At 37.7% G+C, this 21142-nt stretch overlaps 1 protein-coding gene across 1 annotated transcript; it reads right to left on the bottom strand.

The window, feature by feature from the left end:
• Positions 1–10061: 10061 nt before the first annotated feature.
• Positions 10062–12167, bottom strand: SLITRK1 (SLIT and NTRK like family member 1). Its single transcript, XM_046663714.1, has one exon. It carries the CDS (start codon positions 12150–12152, stop codon positions 10062–10064), a length of 2091 nt encoding a protein of 696 aa, XP_046519670.1. The 5' UTR covers positions 12153–12167.
• Positions 12168–21142: the final 8975 nt, after the last annotated feature.

The following is a 21142-nucleotide window of genomic DNA, read 5'->3' as shown; positions in this document are numbered from 1 at the left end:
TTTGTGAAAAGTAAAAATTATATAAAATTTAAATTTCAGGGTCTCAAATAGAGTTTTAAATTTTGCCAATACAAATTTTTGTAAATTTGTTTTCTCTCTTGTTTTATACATAATATCTACATAATATCCATATGCACATAGTATCTACATAACATCGTAGATTTTGCATCTTAGTCCACAGAATCTAAAATACTTACTGTCTGGCCTATTACAGAAAAGGTTTTCTGAGCTCTTGATTTTAGTCCAGCAGTCTCATTTTAGGTTGAGATTCACTGGAATTAAGAGCCATGCCTAGGATCACAGAGCTAGTTAAAGAAGCTAATCCAGCATCAAGGCTTTCCAACTGTTGCGTCATTGCTGCGGCCCCCATAAATGATCCCAAAGACTATAACTCTATAGCACCATGAGGCTGTGTTGTGAGAAGCTAAGCAGAGCTATCAGCCAGCCTTTAACTTTCCATTTAAAAATAAGCTGAGTATTTACCACATGGCATCACACACAAATATGGAAAGAACTGAAGCCACTCAGAGCCTCATGAAAAGGGAAAACTATCCTTATGCAACACAACGTTGAATACTAATATTTGAATTGCAGCCGGACTAAAAGAAAATGAAAAGTAATCATAATCTACTTAAAAGATTAAGTTCAATTACACTTAGATTTTTTGGGATTAGAGACGGTTATTGATGGTGAGCCGAATGGTGCAAACAAATTGTTGCATGAAGAAAATATGATATATTTTTTATTGTGCTGTCTAGTCAAATGTTGGACTAAATACCAAATGTGGTGTATGCTTCTTAAAAGCTAACCAGACCCCAGAGGTGCCTACAAGCAAGGGTAAAATAAAACAGAGTCCAACCTTTGAGGAACTCCCAAGTAAGAAAAGCCTCATCCTCATTCTTGTCTTATTATTGATTACTAAAACTAATCTCCCTTTGCCAGAAATCTTTCCTCTTTGGGGAAGAAAAAGAAGTTGTCTTTTGTTATTAGTGATGAATAAGATTAATTGTTCCGCTCTCATTCAGAAATATGCTTTTTAAAGCAGAGAGCTTAAGCATTTCAATTTATAGCTTACATTGTAGCTTTATGGCACAAGCTGTTTTTATCCTTTGCCACACTTTTTTCTGTTTTCAATTGATTTTCATAAATGATTATTTTGCTGGGTTTCATACATAGTCTTCTGATTTAAGGGAAAAATGTTCAGATATTAGAGAGAGTACACATTTCATACCTTTCCTACATCCCTGGTTTCTAAAATCAAGTTTACAAGCAATTTTCAATAAATCTGCCCTGCAGGTAGAGTACACCAGTTAAATGCAACCATAGGCTTAGTTTTCAATTCTATAAAGTGGAGCTATCCATAAAAGACTGAGGATGAACTCCAAGTCTATATTTTCCTCCCTAACCTCTCTCTGAGCTCCATATTTCCATGTCCATCAGCCCACCTAGAATATGCAAATCGGTATCTCAAAGTTACCAAGTTCAAAATCCAACTCTAAAACCTACTTCCTCCTGCCTTCCCTTCTCAATAAAAGATACCAACCATCATGTTGATTGATTAAAAATCACACGCACACACAACTATTTTTCTTTCCTTCACTCCCACATCTGCTCCAATACAGATCTTTCTTGGACACCAAAAATTTACCACTCATTCTCCACTTCTGTCCATCTCCACTACTACCGCTACTGCCCAAGATACCATCACGTATTTCCCAAACTCTGCAAGAGCAGCTCCTTGCCTTCCGCTACTGCCCCCAGTAATTCATTCTCACTAACGAAGCCAAAATGGCTGTTTAAACATGTCACTTGGATCACTTGCCTGCTTAAAGCTCTCTGTTATACTTGAAATAAAATCTAAATTCTTTGCTATGTCTTACAGGGCATTAACTGGCTTCGTTCTGCCTCTCCATTTTCGTCTCTACCTGTGGTTAGATACCAGAAATTCAGGCCTTCTTTCTAGTCCTTAAACATTCCATGCACATTTATAAATCAGGATGTTTTGTCATATATATAAAATACAAATGATTTATTTACCAGGATCTCTCTTGCTCCTAATTTTCAAATGATTGTCTCATCATTTTTCACTCAGTTCAAGCATCATCTCCTCAGAGAGGACTTCCATGAGCACCCTAAAAAAAGTGATCAGCCCCTTCCCCACTTTATTTCTTCATAGCTCTTCATTATTCCAGTTTATTTTAACCATTATTTTTGTTTTGTTTTCTGTAATCTCTTATAGAATGTAAATTCAGATGAGCAGAAATCTAGTCTGTTTCGTTTGGTGTTAGAATTTTTGCACAGCTGCCTGGCACATAGTAGGTGACCAATAATTACATGTTGAATCAATCAAAGTAAAATTTTTATCATCCTCAGTTGGTTTTGTTTGTTTTTCTCTTTGAACTTGGCATGATTAAGATGTATCTCCCTGACACCATTGCGAGGTTGCCTCCTTGAAAGGCCTTGAGCTGTGTGATACATACACCACTGACAATTGTATTAGTCTTAAATTTTACACTATTATAAAGGCTGTAGTCAAACTATTCCTCAATCATGTTTTAAAAAGCCAGCGTAAATATGGACTGAAATTTCTCTTCTTGAAATATATCATACTAGTTTAAGATATTATGAACTAAAAAACCCTACATTTATAAAAGAAAATAATTCTGTTTCCAGTCTATGCACTTGGTTACTCATCAAGTGAGTCAATTGGGCTTGCAGGGATGGAAATTTAATAGGCACCACATTAATCATCTATGCGAAAATGATGAAAAAAATTCTATATTATAAAAAGCTTGTGGGAGACATAGTTTTGGCTGACTATAAGTGATGTCATGTGTATGCAAATAATGTTCAAAAGTGCTCTGATCTGATTCTCTTCTTAATTTGATATTACAAATGTTAAGGTATAATAGTAACATGACATTCCATGTCACTCATTTCTTGGGGATTATTGCTGTTTCCAGTTGTTAGTTTCTTGGCTTCAAGTCTTAACGCTCATAACATTATACCCTAAGATGTAATGCCCTCCTGGAATACTCCATTTGTTATGTCTTAATGTCTAGTTATACCAAATACCATCTGTAACATGAAATCCGATAGTTGGAGAGCTGACCATTCTAGTGAAAAATACAAGTGTCATAAAATCAAAGTTTTGCTGAAGGATAAAAGCGTAACCCTTTCTGACCAATAATAATAGTAAGGTTAAACTCTCTCATTAAAGCACGTATTGAGACACTGGAAAACGTTTAGTGCTTTCATAATTTCACTCCCTTTAGATCCATCTGATAATGAGTTAAACCAAATTAGATCTATTATTTAGGAACCTTGAAAAGGTCACTAACATTAATTTCCAACTCGGCTATGACAGAGCCATACTAAACTCTTTGCTATACAAGCTACCAAAATGCAAACTGGTTCTTAATAACTCTAATTAAGTAACCTTAACTAGACACAATTGAATTAGGTTAGCTACAAAAATGATCGAACCCAAAAGAAATTAGCAAATAATTACTATATGATATAAATTCATAATATTTTGGATAGAATAATTTAGTCATGTAGGATTACTCATAATTATATAAAACAATTATTTTAATAAATAAACATGCCTAGACTAAAACATGTGGATTCTACTGTAGTGTATAGGCAATGATATTGCTTCAATTCAGTCACTATTTTATAATCCTGTTATTTTATGGAAGTGGCAAAAAGTTCTATGTACATATATCTAATATTATTCAAATCATATCACTATCATAATAATGAGCATTACTTTCTCATATGGTATGCAGTTTGGAAATGTTAAGAAGATATTGACGTAAAAAAGTGTGCAATAAATATCACGGAATCTGGTAAACGCCATTATTGTTTACAGTAACACTGGCCCTTTTCCACTCATCCCCCTTTCTTGGGAGGCAGAGACTGTTTCTCTGATACTACAATGGATTGGTCATTTATCATCTACATTTGAGCCACTTCTCATTTTTCGCTATGTATTGACTCTTTCTATTGTTATTCTGCAGTGGAATATGATTTCTTCCTGTATTCTTCTGCCAAGAAAAGAAATAGAGTTAGAGGCAAAGAGAATAAAGCATAGAAGTGAGTAAATGCATGGCTTTGCTCACTGCTCTCTGCTTGTTAAAACTTTGGACTTGTGCATTTGGACCAAACTACTGAGTATTTGAATATTAGGTTTTACTACATAAGAAATGGCTATGGGATTGTTAGCTTTACAGTAAAATTATAAAACTATATGTAATGTTATATTAAAGCTGCTGTAATCTACTTTATGTATATAAACACAAATCAAAGAGAAGTACCCAGAGACAACAATTCTGAAATTTTTATGATACCATAAAATGTCTTTTTCAATTTTCTAAACTTATATTTGATATCTCACATAACTAAAATTGAAAAATTATGATTCACTGAAAATAAAAACTGATTTGATTGTTTCCTTTTAGAATGGTTAGTCAAAAAACTACAGAAGTTACAAAATTTCAGACATTATTCTCATTTTACAGAAAAAGAAACAAAACTAGCAAGGTAATTAAAATACCTCTTTCAGATTCAATACTCCAATATTTTAAAATTTTGTTTTAAGATTTTCAACTATTTGCATAACAGCCAACGAAACACATATGATGACTGCATTTTTCCAAATGGCCCCAAACTTAAATTACTTTAAAAGAAACCCCCAAATTTTCTAGTGGCATTCTTTAAAAACTGCCAATGATGTCCTATTTTTCTACAATTAAAGTAGTGTATATATCTTATCATTGTAGGTTGTAAACTCCCTGAGGTTAGAACCACTTTATTTTCTTTTTCTCTTCTTTTCTTTTTCTTTTTCTTTTTTTTTTTTTGAGGAAGATTAGCCCTGAGCTAACTATTGCCAATCCTCCTCTTTTTGTTGAGGAAGACTGGCCCTGAGCTAACATCCTTGCCCATCTTCCTCTACTTTATACTTGGGATGCCTACCACAGCATGGCATGTGGGCCACAACATGTGGACAAGTGCTGCCATGTCCACACCCAGGATCTGAACCGGCGAACCCTGGGCCGCTGAGAAGCAGAACGTGCAAACCTAACCATTGCCCCACCGGGCTGGCCCCCAGGACTACTTTATTTTCTTTCCCCAGAGAGCTCCTATAACATTTTTCACGTAGCAAGTGCCTAATTTTAATGTTGCGAATTGAATATTTAAGTTCTAACTCATTCAAAATTCTTAAAACTATTACACAATTCTTCTCCTGTAAACTTTCGTGCAAAGTTCAAGTAGGAAATATAATTATCTTTCAAGCATGTAATATAGTATATATTTAGCAAGTGAATGGGAGGAGAAGAGTAATTAATTAGACAATTGAAGTCTAAGCCATTATGCTGAAATTACCAATCAATTGAGGCCGAAAGGTTATACTGGGCTTCATCAATCTAAGATGATTTCTTCAGTTGTCCGTGTCATCATAAAATTGTAGTCCTTAAAGACTTAATCTGTTCTCTTAATTATTCTACTCTTTTTGAAACCCGATCAAAGTTTGATAGGTCACAACAGAGTCAACATTGTTTCAGGTTTCAGGATTGTTCTGCTGTAACATGTGCTTCCATGGAACCATTCAGTTGCATTTCTTTAAGTTCCAAAGTCCTTAATGTCCTGTATCTCACTTTTTATAATAATACTTTTGGTGAATTTATAGATGAAAGAAATTGCCAGGGGCTTATAAGAAACATTTGATTTAGCCTTCTTTTTTTATAGTTCAGGAGCACATTGAAGCAAATCATGTGTGTTAAATCTTAAGTATGCATCTACTATATCTATCAATATGATACACAATTCATCCTTTAAAATTTAAATAATAAGTTGCATTTGGAATAGACTGAAATGAGAGAGAATGAACCAAAAGTTAATACATGCTAAAATTAAATCTTTAGCACATTTTATATTTCCATTTTTCCTTCAAATAAGCTTGCCGATGAAAAAAAGTATTTAAAAATTAGCTAGCAAAAGAGCTGAATTAGAAACCACTCTACTTAATATTCCACCAACACATTAAAAAAACACACTTCCATGTTCACCCTTGCAAATTCATCCATTTCTCTCTATATACCAAATAGCATTTATTAGCAACCTAGGAAAAGCTAATTTAACAAACTGTCTTTGGAATCGCCAATATAATTTTAACACTTATTAAAATGCCTGACAATTCTAATTACATCTGATATAAATACTGTTAAGAAAAAGAATCCTGCTATGGTAATGTTAAGATCAGCTATTCCAGCTTTCTTCTGGGTAAACATGCAAAAATGGTTAAACGATAAATTTCTATGGCAACAACTTAAATTCTAGGATATTCTTAGTTACAGCAGCAGTCCCAGAAGCTACTACTTTCTTTAAAGCAATGGAACTAAACAAGACATCTCCTTCTTTCCTCCTTTTCCATCTGGCACAACTAAAATTTCTTTTACTTCAATGAATTAAAGGATGATTTAACTGGAAACAGGATATCTCAACTAATGCACATGGCAACAACAGTTATGTGAGCATTTTATGTAAAGACAAAGTGAAAATAAGAAGCTAAGCACTGCTAAATGAGTTATATGGTGAGATTACTGTATTCTGCAAACCAAACTAAAATAAGTATATGATATATATATTGATTTACATATATGTAAGTATGACAGACATACTTTATCAAAATGAATAAACAATCTGTCTAAATAATAAATGTTCTTTTACATGAAGTCATCGAATGATCCTAATATTTTTCAAATAAATATATAGATAAATTAGTTTTAATAATTTGAATTTCGATAATTCCTAAGTTCATATAGCAATGCATCTTTTCTCTTATATGTTTTCTTCTCATACACTCTTGTAGAACACACTAAAGATATCTCTTCTAAAAGGTAGGACAATTTTTTTTGGTTGCAAGACATACTGGAAATATAAAGGACCACCAATACATACTCAAAAAGATACACCTAGGTCCTTAATACATTATATAGCATTTTTATGGAGATATATATATATATATATTTTTTTTTAAAAAGAGAATAGTCTTCTTTAAGATGTTATCTGGTAAATACATATGACTACTCAATTCAAACAATGAGGTTTTGGAGTATGAGAGAAATTAGGTTTAAATTCAACTCCACTATTTACCAGGTATGATCTGAGTTATTATAGACTCTCCTCAAGCCTCAATTTACTCATAGGTATAGTGGAAATAGCAATGGTGTTAAATTACTCTGTGGTTGTAAGGCTTAAATTAAATAATTATGTAAATCATTTAGCACACTGCTGGCACACAAGGACCACTCAGAAACCATTGAAGCTAATATTTTAAAAATAATTTTACTCCTTCAACCTTGGCTTCTATACTGTAATTTTTAATTAGTATGAAGAAAAGTTCTTGCCCCAGTGCACACCTTCTATGAGAAGTTCCAGTTTCCTTACTTAGACTAATCATGTATCAACTTTAAATATTACTACCAGGCCTCACTAGGTAGCTTTCGTTAAGTGTCACTTTCCACCAGAGACGTAGAACATCTGCCAGCTTTTCTTTTCCTTCTTAAGGTCATAATATTGCTGAATATGTGACTCTTCCCCTCCCCCAACTTCTCCATCATGAATAAATCCGTTGGTTGTTTACCAGGAGCCCAGGTGTACTTTCCATAAAAAGAATTAAGGCCTTCATATGAAAAATAAATAAAAAATAAACAATTCATAATATTTGTCAGAGGATAGTAGGCTACAATTTTACCACTATAAAATGCAGTCCACAAACAAAAGAATCAAGAGAGAAAATGATGAATGGCCTTAGGAATAGTCATGGTTTATAATAAAGATTTTATTAAAAAAGCGTTAAAATAAATAATACATACTCCAGAACATCATTGTTCTGGGAAATTACTCTCTTTAGAATATGAGTTCTAGAAGGCAAATCTTCTTACAACTGCTCTGGGGGATTTCATTAATGGATTTACAATCCTATAACTTTGTTTTTTTGTTTTTTTTAAATCTGTGGTCTGCAGTCTTGTAACACACTTCTCAAGGGTGGATATGTGGTGGAATGCAGACCCCATCAAAATGTGTAGTTTTGTTTGCTTTTTCTCCCCTAACTGTTGATAAAATAGGCTGCTTAGAAATCCCAGAGGAATATGATTGAGGCCAGAGTTACATTGGCTCATAAACTTCAAACAGTTAAAAGCTCTGCTTGTTAATTACTGGGCCCCAACCAGAAATCCAAATGGTGGGAGAGAAATCCTTCTTAGGATAATGACTGATTTCCATGAAGATGAGTGCTTTAACAAATTTCAATATGCAGTTGCTGGGGCGGGGAGGGTGGGTGGGCACTAATTAGTTTTACCGTTTTCAGCAGATGTTGAATTCAAAACGCCAGCAGCATCTCAAATGCCAGTCATTAGGGCTGTCTTTCATCGAAGGGTGCTGACCAATGAAATCTCCACTCTGTTTAATGAGACCGATCTAGGCAAAGTCAATTAAATCAAATCTCTACTAACATCCTTAATACTGTATCTGCGGTGTGCGCGGCAGCAGTAGCAGCCACAGGAGGGGGCATTTCCATGTTAATAAAAGGATTCACTGCCGCATTAGGAGAGGAAAAAAAAGGGGGGGGGGGGGGGGAGGGGTTGGGGGAAGACCTTACTATACCGGCAGGGGAAGGCTGAAATGTCTGGGCGGGGAGAGAGGAGGGGGAGGGGCTCTAGGTAAAGGGTGAAAAACTAAGTAAAACGATTAGAGAAAGAGCCTCAATGTAGATCTAGAAGGCATCCACCCCCAACCTTCCCCCTTCCACCGCAAATCCAATTTACCAGATGCAAATATGAAGCTGGAAAAACGTAACGACCCAGAGTTGAAAACATTTTCACTTTAATACTGAAAAAATATGCCATTATAAAATCCTCGAATAGAATTAGTAAGTTTCACGTGCTTCCTCGGTTCTCTTTTCCTACTATATAAGTAAGATTTACACCAGCACAAAATTGCTACCATAGGATCGCAGCCTAAGCACTAGAGTGACATTAATTGGTCATGCTTAACTGCCTGAAAATCTTTTTTTTTAAATAATTACACTGATACTATAATAGAAATCATGGGTACTTATTTTACATTCAGATGGAAGGCATTATTGGATATGTATAGAAAAATATTCCCCATCAAAAAAAAAAAACCTAAAAACTAAAACATCACCATCAAAATAAAAGAACCCAAAACAACCCGTAAAAACTTTGCTCAACAAAATACATTTTTAACTCATAAAATGGACTGATGACTAGCCATGCAAATGTCTTAAATAAAACCTTTACATTTTTTTTTCACAGTAAACGTACGCTCTGAACTGCCTACCGATCACAAATAATGGCGAAATGGCACTTTCTGATTATACTGTATTTTGTTTAGAGAAAGTTTGATACGATGGGACTTATCAGGTAAGAGAGTGGGTGCTGTGAAGTGACGCCGTCTCCAGTCGCCGGGGAGGGCAGCGTCCCTGAAGCGCGTGGATTCCATGCGAGCCATGCAGCACTTTTTGTTTTAGTCAGAAGTCAAAGTTATTTATTTACAATACATTCATGCCTTCGTGCAACTGCCCATCCCTGCGTAGCCAACAGGAAGCCATCACGCCCCCCTGCTCACGGGGCTAATCCACAGGGGAAAAAATAGATATCTATCTCTCTATATAGATGTAGGTATATGTATATATGTATAGGACCGCGGCAGCCATCCCCACCAGCCCCTCTGCCATGGGCAAGGGCACTGTCAGTTCTTTGAGCAGAGCCCCTGCTGGGCTTTTCAAAAGGGGCTCGCAGCAAAGAGCGAGCTGGCTGCGCTCTCCCAGACACAGTCCGCTCTTTGTTTCCAGAAGGGAGCTAAGGGGTCAGACCCTCTCAGTTGAGCGAGTTCAGTTATTTATTTACTTATGTCCATCAAGAGTTGGGGCACGCGGACTTGCATCCGGGCTCCTCTAACCCCTGGCATGCCGGCGGGGGTGGAGGGTGGGGGGCTTCACCTTCCCGCTCCCCTGCTCTACCCGGATTGAGGTCTTAGTCTGAGAGCGAGTGGGAGCCACAGTCATACACTCTGTGGGCCCCATCTGCGTTGTAAGGCCCATTGTGCCAGTAGGAAGAGTCACAGACTGTCTGTAGGGAATTAATTTCGGACGCCGAGGAGTTGGCATCCCTTCTCTTAGACCGCTTTCGGTTCCTCAGGATAAACACGAGCATGCCCACCACGGTGAAGGCGGAGGTGACGAACACCAGCAGCAGTCCCGGGACCAACACGGAGATGGACACCCTGCTGGTGTCTAGGTAGGAGTTGGAGTGCGTCCCGGTCTCCGCCAACCCAGTGCTGTTTTTACTGTGCGAAGTTAACGTGGGCGAGATCCTCGCGTACAGCTGGGGGCAGATCTCGTCATTGGAGAGAAGCATGAAATCTTTCCTAAAGAAGTTCACCGGCGTCTCACACTTGAGGTCGCTCATCAGCACTTCGGAACCCAGGCGTTCTGCCCACTGTTTGAAAGGCACAATAGTGCAGGAGCACTCCCAAGGGTTTCCGTGTAGGTCTATCTGGATGATGGAGGTTAACTGGTCCAGCACCCCTGCCACTGGGAGGTACATGAAGTAATTATTGTGCAGGCTGAGCTTAGAGAGCGAGACCCCAGCGAACACGTCTACGGGTAGGGACCTCAGTAAGTTGTTGTTGAGAATGAGGATCCTCAGTTTGGGCATGGCATTGAAGGTTCCAGGAAGGATGAGCTGGATCGCATTGTACTCCACGTTCAGATACTCGAGGTTTTGCAGCCCGGCGAATTTCTCCCGGGACAGCGTGTCCAAGTAGTTACTATCCATATACAGCCACCTGAGGTCCAAAAGGTTCTTAAAAGTGTTGTTCTCTACGGTGGCGATGTTATTATTGCCCAGATCCAACAGGATGAGATTCTTATAATCCACAAAGTGCGATTTTCTGATGCTATGGATCTTGTTATCTCGCAGGAAAAGCTCCTGCACGTTGGAGAGCTTAGGTTTCAAATCAGCCAAGCTGCTCACGTTCCGGTTGTTGCAGTTCATCTTTAAACCCGACCCTGGGATGTGGTCGCAGCTGCAGCCCCCAGGGCAGGGCAAGCCGTTGGCTGGGGGTTTGTTTCTGGCGCTGCCAGTCGCTATCGCTGCCGTGGGTCTGATTTTGATCTGCCAGTTGCCTGGGATCTTTGTACCTCCGTTTGGAGCAGACCCTGGGGTGGCATGGTCCTCTTGTCCATTTGTCTTGAAAGGAGTTGGCAGGGGGCCAGGAGCGAAGGTCTCTTCTTGGGCAGGGGGCGCTGGGAGACTAGAATCCACTCTGTTTTTCAAAGGACACAAGTCCTGTTCGGTGGTTTCATTGAGGTCTTTCCCCTGCAGTCTGTTGGGGGCTTCGCAGACCACTCGGCCGATCAGGGCATTTTTGGGAATGTTTTCCAGCCATTCTTTCAGGGAGAGCAGATCACAGGTGCAGTCCCATGGGTTATCCTCTAGCAGGATCTCGGCAATGCCGGGGATTTGCTCCAAGACCTCCTCATAGGGCAGCGTTTTCAGCCTGTTTCCCCGGAGGTCGAGGTGGGTGATGGGCACATACTGGAACACGTTGGCAGGTAGGGTGCTGATGAGGTTGTCATTTAAAATGAGTACCTCCAGCTTGTTCAAGTCCTGGAAGGCCCCCGGGTCTATATCCCGTAATAAATTAAAATCAGCCTGGAGGTATTCCAGATCGTCGAGCCCCAGAAAAGTCTGCTTTCGAAAAGACTTGATCTTGTTGTTGTTGATGTGCAGTCTTTTCACCAGCTGCAGCCCCAGAAAAGCCCCAGGAACGATTTCATGCAAGCCATTGTTTTCCATGTGCAAACTAACCGCATTATAAAAGTTAGCGAACTCATTAGGGAAAAGTCGAGTGAGGGAATTGCCATGCAGAAATAGATGGTAAAACTGGGAAGTCGGGGCGGTGAAACGCTGCAGACTTGTAAAGCCCTTTTTTTCACAGTCTACGTGTAGGTCCCCTTCTATCTCATTGCAAGAACAGATCTTCTCTTTGCAAACATCCCCTGTAACGTTTCCAGCGGCAAAACAAAGAGACGTCTCCAGCAACAGAATCCAAAGCAGCATTTTTAAAGCGAGCAATTCATCCCCGATCTCATCACAAAGTAACAGCGACCATCCTGCTCGCCACAGACACAATTCAAGTTCATTTAGTGCTCCAGCGTCCGAACCCAGGGAAGGAGAAGAAAAGGGTTTGGGGGGGCGGGGGTGGATTCCTTCCTCCCTAACCCCCCCGCACTGCAACAACCCAGGCGCCAGTCAATTAATGTATCTACAAACTATCCAGGCACGTAGTGCAAGGCAAGCAAAAAAAAAAAAAAAAAAAAAAAAAGTAGAAAAAAAATAATCCCGCTCCCCCTCAACCCCTTAAAAATAACCAAAAAGAAGTTAAATATATACACATAAGTTAGAAAATACACCCTTACAGAATCTCGTATAGTGGTCCTCACTAATCAGGAAGGGAACAATGCTAGTAATTAGAAGCAAGTGCATGTTAGAGAAACAAGCAGAGGGTTTGCAGCGTAGTACAGGCGCACTGCCTGAGCATGGCTGTGCGTCGGACTGACCTTGCCTCTCTGATACAAAGCAGGGTTTTCGGCGGCTTCTGCTGTTGAGGTTGCTGATGGAGTTCTTGCGGTGGCTGCGGGTTGCCCAGAAGGCCCCCAGAGGTGCTGTCCAGTCCCCCCGGTGCTGAAATCACGCCCGCTCGAAGGACTCACGCTGCCGAGCCAATGGCGCTGGAAAATTTCCGCAATCGCTGCGTTTTGTGGCTGTCCATCCTTTTCCTTTCCTCTCCTTTGGTCCTTTTCAGCCTTTTTTCTGGGCGCCAGCTCTCGGTTACTAGCTCTTCTTTTCTTGTTCTCCTTCTCCTTCTCCTGCTCTTTCGGAATTACGTGGATGGGGGCGGAGGGTGGGGGGCGAGTTGTCTGAGGGAGGGACAGAGCGCGAGAACGGGGAGGGGGGGCTAGAAGAGAGTTGCTAAGAAGCTCTGCTCGTTCCAGCCTGGTGCACTCTGAAAGATCTGACACCCTCTGCTGATCTGCAGTAGCAAAAATCCATCTGGTGAGGGAATGCTGAAGGAAAAAAAAAAATCAATCCACGTACAGGGCAAGCGTTAAAAATGTGGGCTTTAAAGGCTGTCGATCCACATAGACGCTTATTTTAAATGGATTATTTAATTCTTTCTGCGTGCTGGAAACTTTACCCTTTCCTTTCCTGAACGACCTCACAGCCCCCACTAGCTCTAGCTTTTGGAAAGGAGTGCTTTTAAAACATTTATTTCCCAATGGCTTGAATAAAATTAGTGTCAGGGTGTCAAGCGAACAGCAATTTGAGGTAATTATACTGCACGCCATTTTCATCGGTGCTTTAAATGTATATCTTCCGTCTCTGCAGTACAGTGTTTCATGCTATTTGCTGTCTTTGAAAGCTTTTTTTTTGGTCTTTTCGCATGGTGAAAGTGGCTATTTGGAACATATATTCACATCAAACATATTTCCTATAATATCATGATTGGGTATGGATTTTTTGCTGCAAGGTATATAACTCAGGTACATGGTTTTCTTTTTTAAACTTGGTATAGAATTTTAGTCAATTTGGTCGCTGAGTGTTAGCTTTCTCTGAAGATATTTCTTGAACGTTATTTAAGTCTGCGAGGTGAAAACACAATGCACACTTGCGTCTTTGATTCCAGACCCGAAAGCTTTCACTGAGAACCGGAAAAGGAGGGAGGGGGCAGGGAGAAATCCCAATACGATTCGTAAGTGCTCTTAAAAACCCACTGGCCGCCTGGCGCGCGCACACCACACACAGACACTCACACACACTCACAAAGTTTCCGCATCTGTTCGGACAAATTTGAAATGCATACAAGTAAATAACCAGTTGCATTTTGAAAGAGAGAGATAGAAATCTTGGGTCTCTGAGGCTCTGTGCGAACCTGATCTGCAGGTAGCGGTCAGTTCTTCGCTGGGTCACTGGTGCTGCTGTAGCACGGTGCTCAGGCTTTTCCCAGGGAAGGAATCGCCGGGTTCCTCAAACTCAGATGGAGCTTACAAAAACCAAGTTCTACACACATCTGGGAGGGGAGAGAACGTGAGAATGCTGCTTCTCGGAAAAGTCAGCTGTTTGGCCGACTTTTCTTATCAGAGTCGACACCTTTTCCATCAATATGTTCTGAAAATTGTGCGCACCATTTTAGGGGTTGGAATTTACAGGCTGTTTTTTTTTTTTTTCCTTTTTTTGTTGTTGCTTGGTCCTTTCTTCAATAGAAGCAGAAATGATTCACTTGCTTCAGTTTCCCTTTTAATTAGGTCTTAAACAAGTTGGACAGCTGTTACAAGGCTGCTAATAATCTGCATAAAAGATCAAATATTCAAGGATGTGTGCATTTTGAAAAGGCTGGGGAGTGAAAAATTTGGGGAAAGGCCTAGGGTTGGGGAAATTAAGGAAAATGTAGAGGAGATTTTTTTTTTCCAGGTCCAGAACCTAATTCTTGGGGGCGGGGGGGGGGGGGGGGCAGTTTTCATATGTCTATATATTATTTTCATATAATCAATGTTATGTTGTCTTCTGGTGAAATTCATTAGAGGTGGATTATGGTTCAGCTCAGTCTGGAGTGTGTGGAGTGTGTGTGTGTGTGTGTATTAGTGTGAGAGAAAGAGACAGAGAGAGGGAAAGAGGTTGAGAAGCCTTTTTCAGACAACCTATTACACTTCTAAAACAATTCCCCCTTATTTAACTTAACCCATTACCACATATAGAAAGAGAGAAAAGAGCTTAATCAAAATGAAAACACTTCACTAAAAAAATGCTACACAGTTGAGAGCTGCAGATGTGGAGGAGGAGTTACACCAAAGGAAAGGATATTTCTGTTTCTTTATAACAGGACTCAGATCTGAAACTTCTTGGCCTCCGAAGCCATGCTGAGAAAGGAGGGCAGCTCATGCAGTGTCTGTGATTGATAGGGGTAGGCAAGACTCTGAAGGAGAGACAGAAAAATACTGGCTGTTTGGGAAGAAAAATATTGATGGTAATCATCTAAAATCACACTTTTAAACTTAATTGGTTACTTGTTTATTCAACTTACTGAATGAATACATTATGTGAAGAGACCCAAAGAACATATTTAAGTTGATTTTAAATGAACAGAATTGAGGTAACAAGCAATTGATATTCAGATTTTGTCCCCCTCCCTCACCCATTAAACTCTGTATGTCTCTCTCTCCTGATTGCTTCTTTCCTTTCAAAACACCAATCACAGAAAATTTGCAGTTAGGATTTTCCTATTTAGATATGTTACATATTTTTTTCCCCAATTCTACCCTGCTCAAATAGTTTATTATCTCTTCACTCTAAAAGGAGTGTGGTGGAGCGCAGATGAGCAACCCAACCTTGGAAGAAAATATTAAGGTTACATGACCTCTATGAAGATGTTCACTACACAACTGCAAGCAGAGAATAGAGACACATATATAGTTCTATTAAAAATGCACCCACATATTATGTTAAGTGAAATAAGCCAGATAGAGAAAGACAATCTGTATGACTCCACTCATGTAGAAGTTAAACATGCAGACAAAGAAAACACATTAGTGGTTACCCGGGGAAAGAGGGGTGGGAGTGGGCACAAAGAGTGAAGTGGTGCACCTACAACACTACTGACAAACAATAATGTACAACTGAAATTTCACAACTATCATAATCTCAATAAAAAGTTAAAAAATATTAACCCTAGAAATATAAGCATAAAAAAAATGTACCCACATTCATGAGCTAACACAATTCTTTTTAAAGTAATTGTTTTCATAATAAATATATTTCCGAGAAATAAGGTAGCCTAGCAAAGCACTTCCATCCCTCCATAGGCTAACTCTTCAAGTATAACAGTAAATTTTTTCACGGGAAATAAAAAAAATATATATATGGGAATGTGTGTGATCTAAATGTCTTAAGGGAACATTTCTTAGGCATGAACTCATCTTAAAAGGGTTCTACTATATCTATTTGAGCTCAAGTGAACTATTTCAATTGCCTTGCCTCTCATAACAGATGATCTCAGGAGCCAGAGATAAAGGACACTTCAGGTGATGATGAGAATTGATAATATTTGCTCAGGGCTGTAGTTTCATTTCTGGGCTGTGGCCAGAAAGATTTCAATTATACCATTAAAGGTTTGTCTTTTCTTATTCTTCCTCATACAGGTTCATCTTTCAAGTGGCAAAAGCTAGATGTACACAACACAAAATCATTCAGATTAAGAAAAAATTATAAATTATCTGTTTTTCTTGAAAATGGCATCAGATTTCCAGATGTTTCCATATGTGCACTACATATTTAAAATGAAAAAGTAGAATTTATAAAAAACAATAATGCTACCACATAAAATTGGAGTTCTCTTGCCCAATGAGCATAAATAAGCCAATTAATTACAGCATTAGCTTTTGGGAAAAGAGATCAGCTTTATTCTGTGAGATCTATCTGCAGGAAGACAGAGGGGCGTGAGTCCGCAGATCTTCTCCTTGATTAAGGATTTGGGGTGAAATTTAAGAGGTCAGGGAGAACGGGTTGGTACATGGAAACGCTGGCAGGAAAGCCTTTAATTGATGGGCTTCACACATTTATGGTAAGGTTCTAAACATTTATGATGAGATTCTAAACATTTACAATTGGATTCTAAACCTTTCTGGCAAGATGGGAAAGGATTTTTTTTTTTTTTTTTTTTTTGCTGAGGAAGATTATCCCTGAGCTAACATCTGTGACAGTCTTCCTCTATTTATATGTGGGTTCACTGCCACAGCATGGCTGAGGAGCAGTGTAGGTCCGTGCCTGGGATCTGAACATGCAAACCCAGGCCTCCAAAGTGGAGCATGCTGAACTTAACCACTGGCAACGGGGTTGGCCCTGGGGAAATAATTTTAACACTGGATCTTCCTGAATGATCAACCCCTCACTTCTGATAAGAGTGTGCTTTTAAGTTCCAGTTGTGCCCCAGTCCTTTGGTGTCACAGGGAGGAGAGTCTTTAGTTCTGTAGCCGTTTCATGTCAAGATTTCTTCTTCTGCACATGCTCTGGCTACGCGACTTTGCAAATTTTCTGAAAGGCAATTCTTAATCACTTTGTTGATAAGAGAAGGCATCTGTTTGAACTGGCTCTAAATGAGCCCATGGTTACATTAATTTAATATATTATTATTCTTTATTTAATCCTCACGATAATTTTTAAAAGTATTCAGTTTGGGTTTTTTTTTTTTAATAAAAGCAATACTTTTTTATTTAAGAAATATAAAACTTTATATAGAAAGTCTATCTTTAGTCTTCTGTCATCCATACTACTTTTATTCCAGAGAGAACTACTGATAACTTACTGGTGTACCGTATAGTGATTTTGATGTTATTGTCTTATTTTACAGATGTGGAAAGAGAAACTGAGGAATGTTGAGTAATTTACCAGATCGAGTAATATCAGTTGACTCTGCCGAAAATAACAAAGGAACACATTCAGGAGCTAAACTTTTTCTTGTACGTAAGTCCCTATTTGTTTTAAGTATACAACGTTCTAAATACGTTCTAAATGTTCTAATATGCTTAAGCTTAATTAAGCTCTCTCTGGGGTCAGTTTCCTTATTAGTAAATTAAGGCATTGGATTTTTGGCCTTTTCAAGCTTTTTTTTCTGAATCCAAAACTCTTTAAAAATAATTTCAGAAAAGGCCCAGTGTCTCTTGCCTTCTTAGACTTTTCATATTTGGACTTAAGATGTTTTGTTAGTATATCTGCCTATTCACTATGGCTTGAAGCCAAGAATAAATGTAGTAACTACTGTAGAACAGAATTCACTAGTTACAAGTTTAGTCTCCTACCATGGTTTCCTACCTTTCACGAGACAAAGGGGTGGTTGGAATTCTTCCTTCTGTGATAACTATTGTAAACTAAGGGACAAGAACATAAATCAATTACACCTATAAACTATTATGCTTAGAAAGTAAAATTTTCCCCATTTCTTCATTTTCGTTTTTGTAGATTTTAAGTAATGTTCTAGGAATGGAATGCTGAGATAATTACCACATCACATGACTTCTGCAGGCAAAACCATAAAATATTTTTGGAATATCTCTTTTATGGTAAATTGTTTTTCAAAATAACTACTTTTATGTATCATCAATAAACAGCAAACTAAGTAGAACATATCAAAATACTTTTACACGTTTACTTTGTGCCCTGATGTGTCGTTTTCTCTTGTTTATATCACTTTAAATTTATATTACTTTGCATCATACTTTGGCCATCTTGGAGTATAACTAATTTTCTCATAAAGTCTCATTTGTTTAATAAAACTCATATGAATCACTATTTTGGACTTTTTGGGGAGATGTGTATCAAAAATATAAATTTATATGTAAGAAAATCCTAATTCATTACTTTTTAAAAATTTAACGCAAATGAGGCAACCAAAGGTTTGCCCGGAAAAGGTGCTACTCTTAGGTCTATACTATACTATACTATATTACACCACACCATACCATACCATACAATACTACAATACAATGAGAACATATATTTGTACAATTTTTTTATTATATTAGTTGGCACTTATGTAGATACTGCTACAAACTTATTCTACTTTTTCATATGTCTTACAAGATCTTGCAGATAATCACTTATAGAAAAAGAGTTCTGTTTTTGTTTTCTACAAAGTATGTATTATATTTTTAAGGTAAAGAAATTCATATTATTTGTATATATTTTGGAGAACATTGAAAACAATAGCAAAACAATTAAAATCCACAGAATCCCAACCCCCAGAAATTTTTATTGTAAACATAAACGCATATATTTTGTAATATGCTTTTTGCACTTAACATTTATTTGTAAAAAATTTCAGATTGTAAAACATACACTACTGTATTATATCAGAGGCTGAATTCCGTTGTACAACATAAAATAATTCATTGAGCTAATTCCACGTTGCTGGATGTTTACTTCTCACTAAAATTTTTGCTTTCATAAATAGTGCCACAAAGAACAACCTTGTGCATAAATCACTGTGAACATCATTATTTATCATCTTATTATGGATTCCTAGAAGTAGAATTGCCAGGTCAAAGTGTAAGAAAAATATGAAGATGTTTGATTCAAATTGCCAAATTGCGTACTCAAAATTTTTGCCAATTTATATTCTACCAGCAGTAGATGAAATTTGCCATTTCTCTAAACCCCTGCCAACACTATTTATTATCATTTAAAATATTTTCCACTCAGCTCAGAACTTTTGAAGTGAAGTCAATGCTGACCCATTTACTTGAGCAAATTCTTTTGAATTTGAAATTATTTATTGAGTACATTGTCATCTTCTTCATTCCTTTCTGTTCAACTTTTAAGATATATTTTAGCTTAAAATTACTTCTGTGAATCCTTTCCAGACCAAACCACCTATGCATCTCACTCTCTTTCACCTTAAAATATTCAGTAGAATAATTAATAAGTCATATATTTTTCTTTTTTAAAATTATTTGTTTGAAGCATTGATTCCTCACTAGAATGTAACATTCTTGAGGGCAGAGGTCAAATCCTTTTATCTTTTTATTTCTGTCACATAACAGAGTACTAGGCACATAATATGGTGTGACACGTACACTCCACCAGTGAAATAAGGCAGTATGTGAATCAGTGATAAACTGAGTGGGACAGATCAAAGAGTGAGAAAGCTCAGAGAGAAGATTAATTCACAAACTAGGGACTTGGGAAAGTGATACAGTCTATGAATTATTTAGGTAGACTTTTAGGTTTCATGTTTTCTATGCATTATGTGCACTCGACATATTTTCCCCTCTATTATCATGCATATATTTATGAAATTCTTTTCTTTTCTCCGGAAAATGACTTCCTAACCTACATTTTGTGTATCCCATAGGAGTTAGTACAGTACCATGCACCTGGTGAACAATCAATAAATGTGTGTGATGCTAATGATGGGGACACACTGCAGCTTTTCCAAGAGGAAGTGGGTTGTGAAATTAACTGTTGTGAAGATAAACATTAAAATATGATGAAAATCTAAAGACTGAATGAGATTATTGATTGGACTTTGAAAATGTGCAAAAGCAAAAATATTACTTATTATTTTGTTAGTTTTTTCCAGACTGTGGAAAATTTTAAAAGAGGCTAAATTGTGTTTATTCCTCCTTTTTCTTTTATTAAAATCTCTTCTTTTTTTTTTAAGTCTTCTCCATGACCCCTAGTTATGTCATTATATGTTTTATATATATTACTATGTCTTCCTTGGGACTTATTTCAGCTCAAAATTTGACTATCTTGTGAGTGTTCATATGACGTCAATATGGTGCGCTATTTGAGAATGTATTATACCCATATTCTGTTCCAGCAGTTTTCAAGAAAGGAAGGTGTTCAAATCGTTTATTTATTCTTGTTTACACATACATGTGCACACAAGCCACATACAAACATTCATACACTGCAAGCATTACATAATATGTCGTATAATACCTACCATATGTGAGACACCAGAATGCAAAAATGTAAGATGGACAATGCCACCACTTGTGTTTTCACTCTTGATTTTTGAATGTACAGTATTTTGATACAGAGGAAGAATTCTCCAAAGGTAGAATCACATGCACTACTGGAGGCCAAGTAAAGAGATGCCCTTAACAGAGGTGGATGTTTTTTTGTGATGGCCATTAAATTGCACCCTCCACATGGTTAGTGTCTAATTGGCTGATGAAAAAGGTCAATACCGTCTCTTTTAGATTTCTGCTCAAGCGCTATGTATTAATAACTAATTATGATTTCGATATCATGAAAAATGGAAATCCTATAGAGCATTTTGAATTGCCCAAGGGAAAAGGATTAAAAATTACTTACTAAAGTAGAAAACATGCTATTTTCTAATCAGTTGGAATTGGTAGTTCTTACATTTATGGTAAATATTAGGCTGTGAAAAAGCATTATCTCACATGAGCAGTTGCCTGAAGCAGTGAAAATATCATGGGCTTTGGTATCAAATAAGGAAATCATCCTTTGCTATACATGGTGCTTAT

The sequence above is a fragment of the Equus quagga genome, chromosome 6 (genome assembly GCF_021613505.1).
Source record: "Equus quagga isolate Etosha38 chromosome 6, UCLA_HA_Equagga_1.0, whole genome shotgun sequence".
Lineage (NCBI taxonomy): Eukaryota > Metazoa > Chordata > Mammalia > Perissodactyla > Equidae > Equus > Equus quagga.
This window is presented reverse-complemented; position numbering and strand designations above follow the sequence as displayed.

Coding starts and splice junctions, on each gene's coding strand:
- SLITRK1 (XM_046663714.1), bottom strand. CDS start 12,152: ATGCTGCTTTGGATTCTGTTGCTGGAGACGTCTCTTTGTTTTGCCGCT.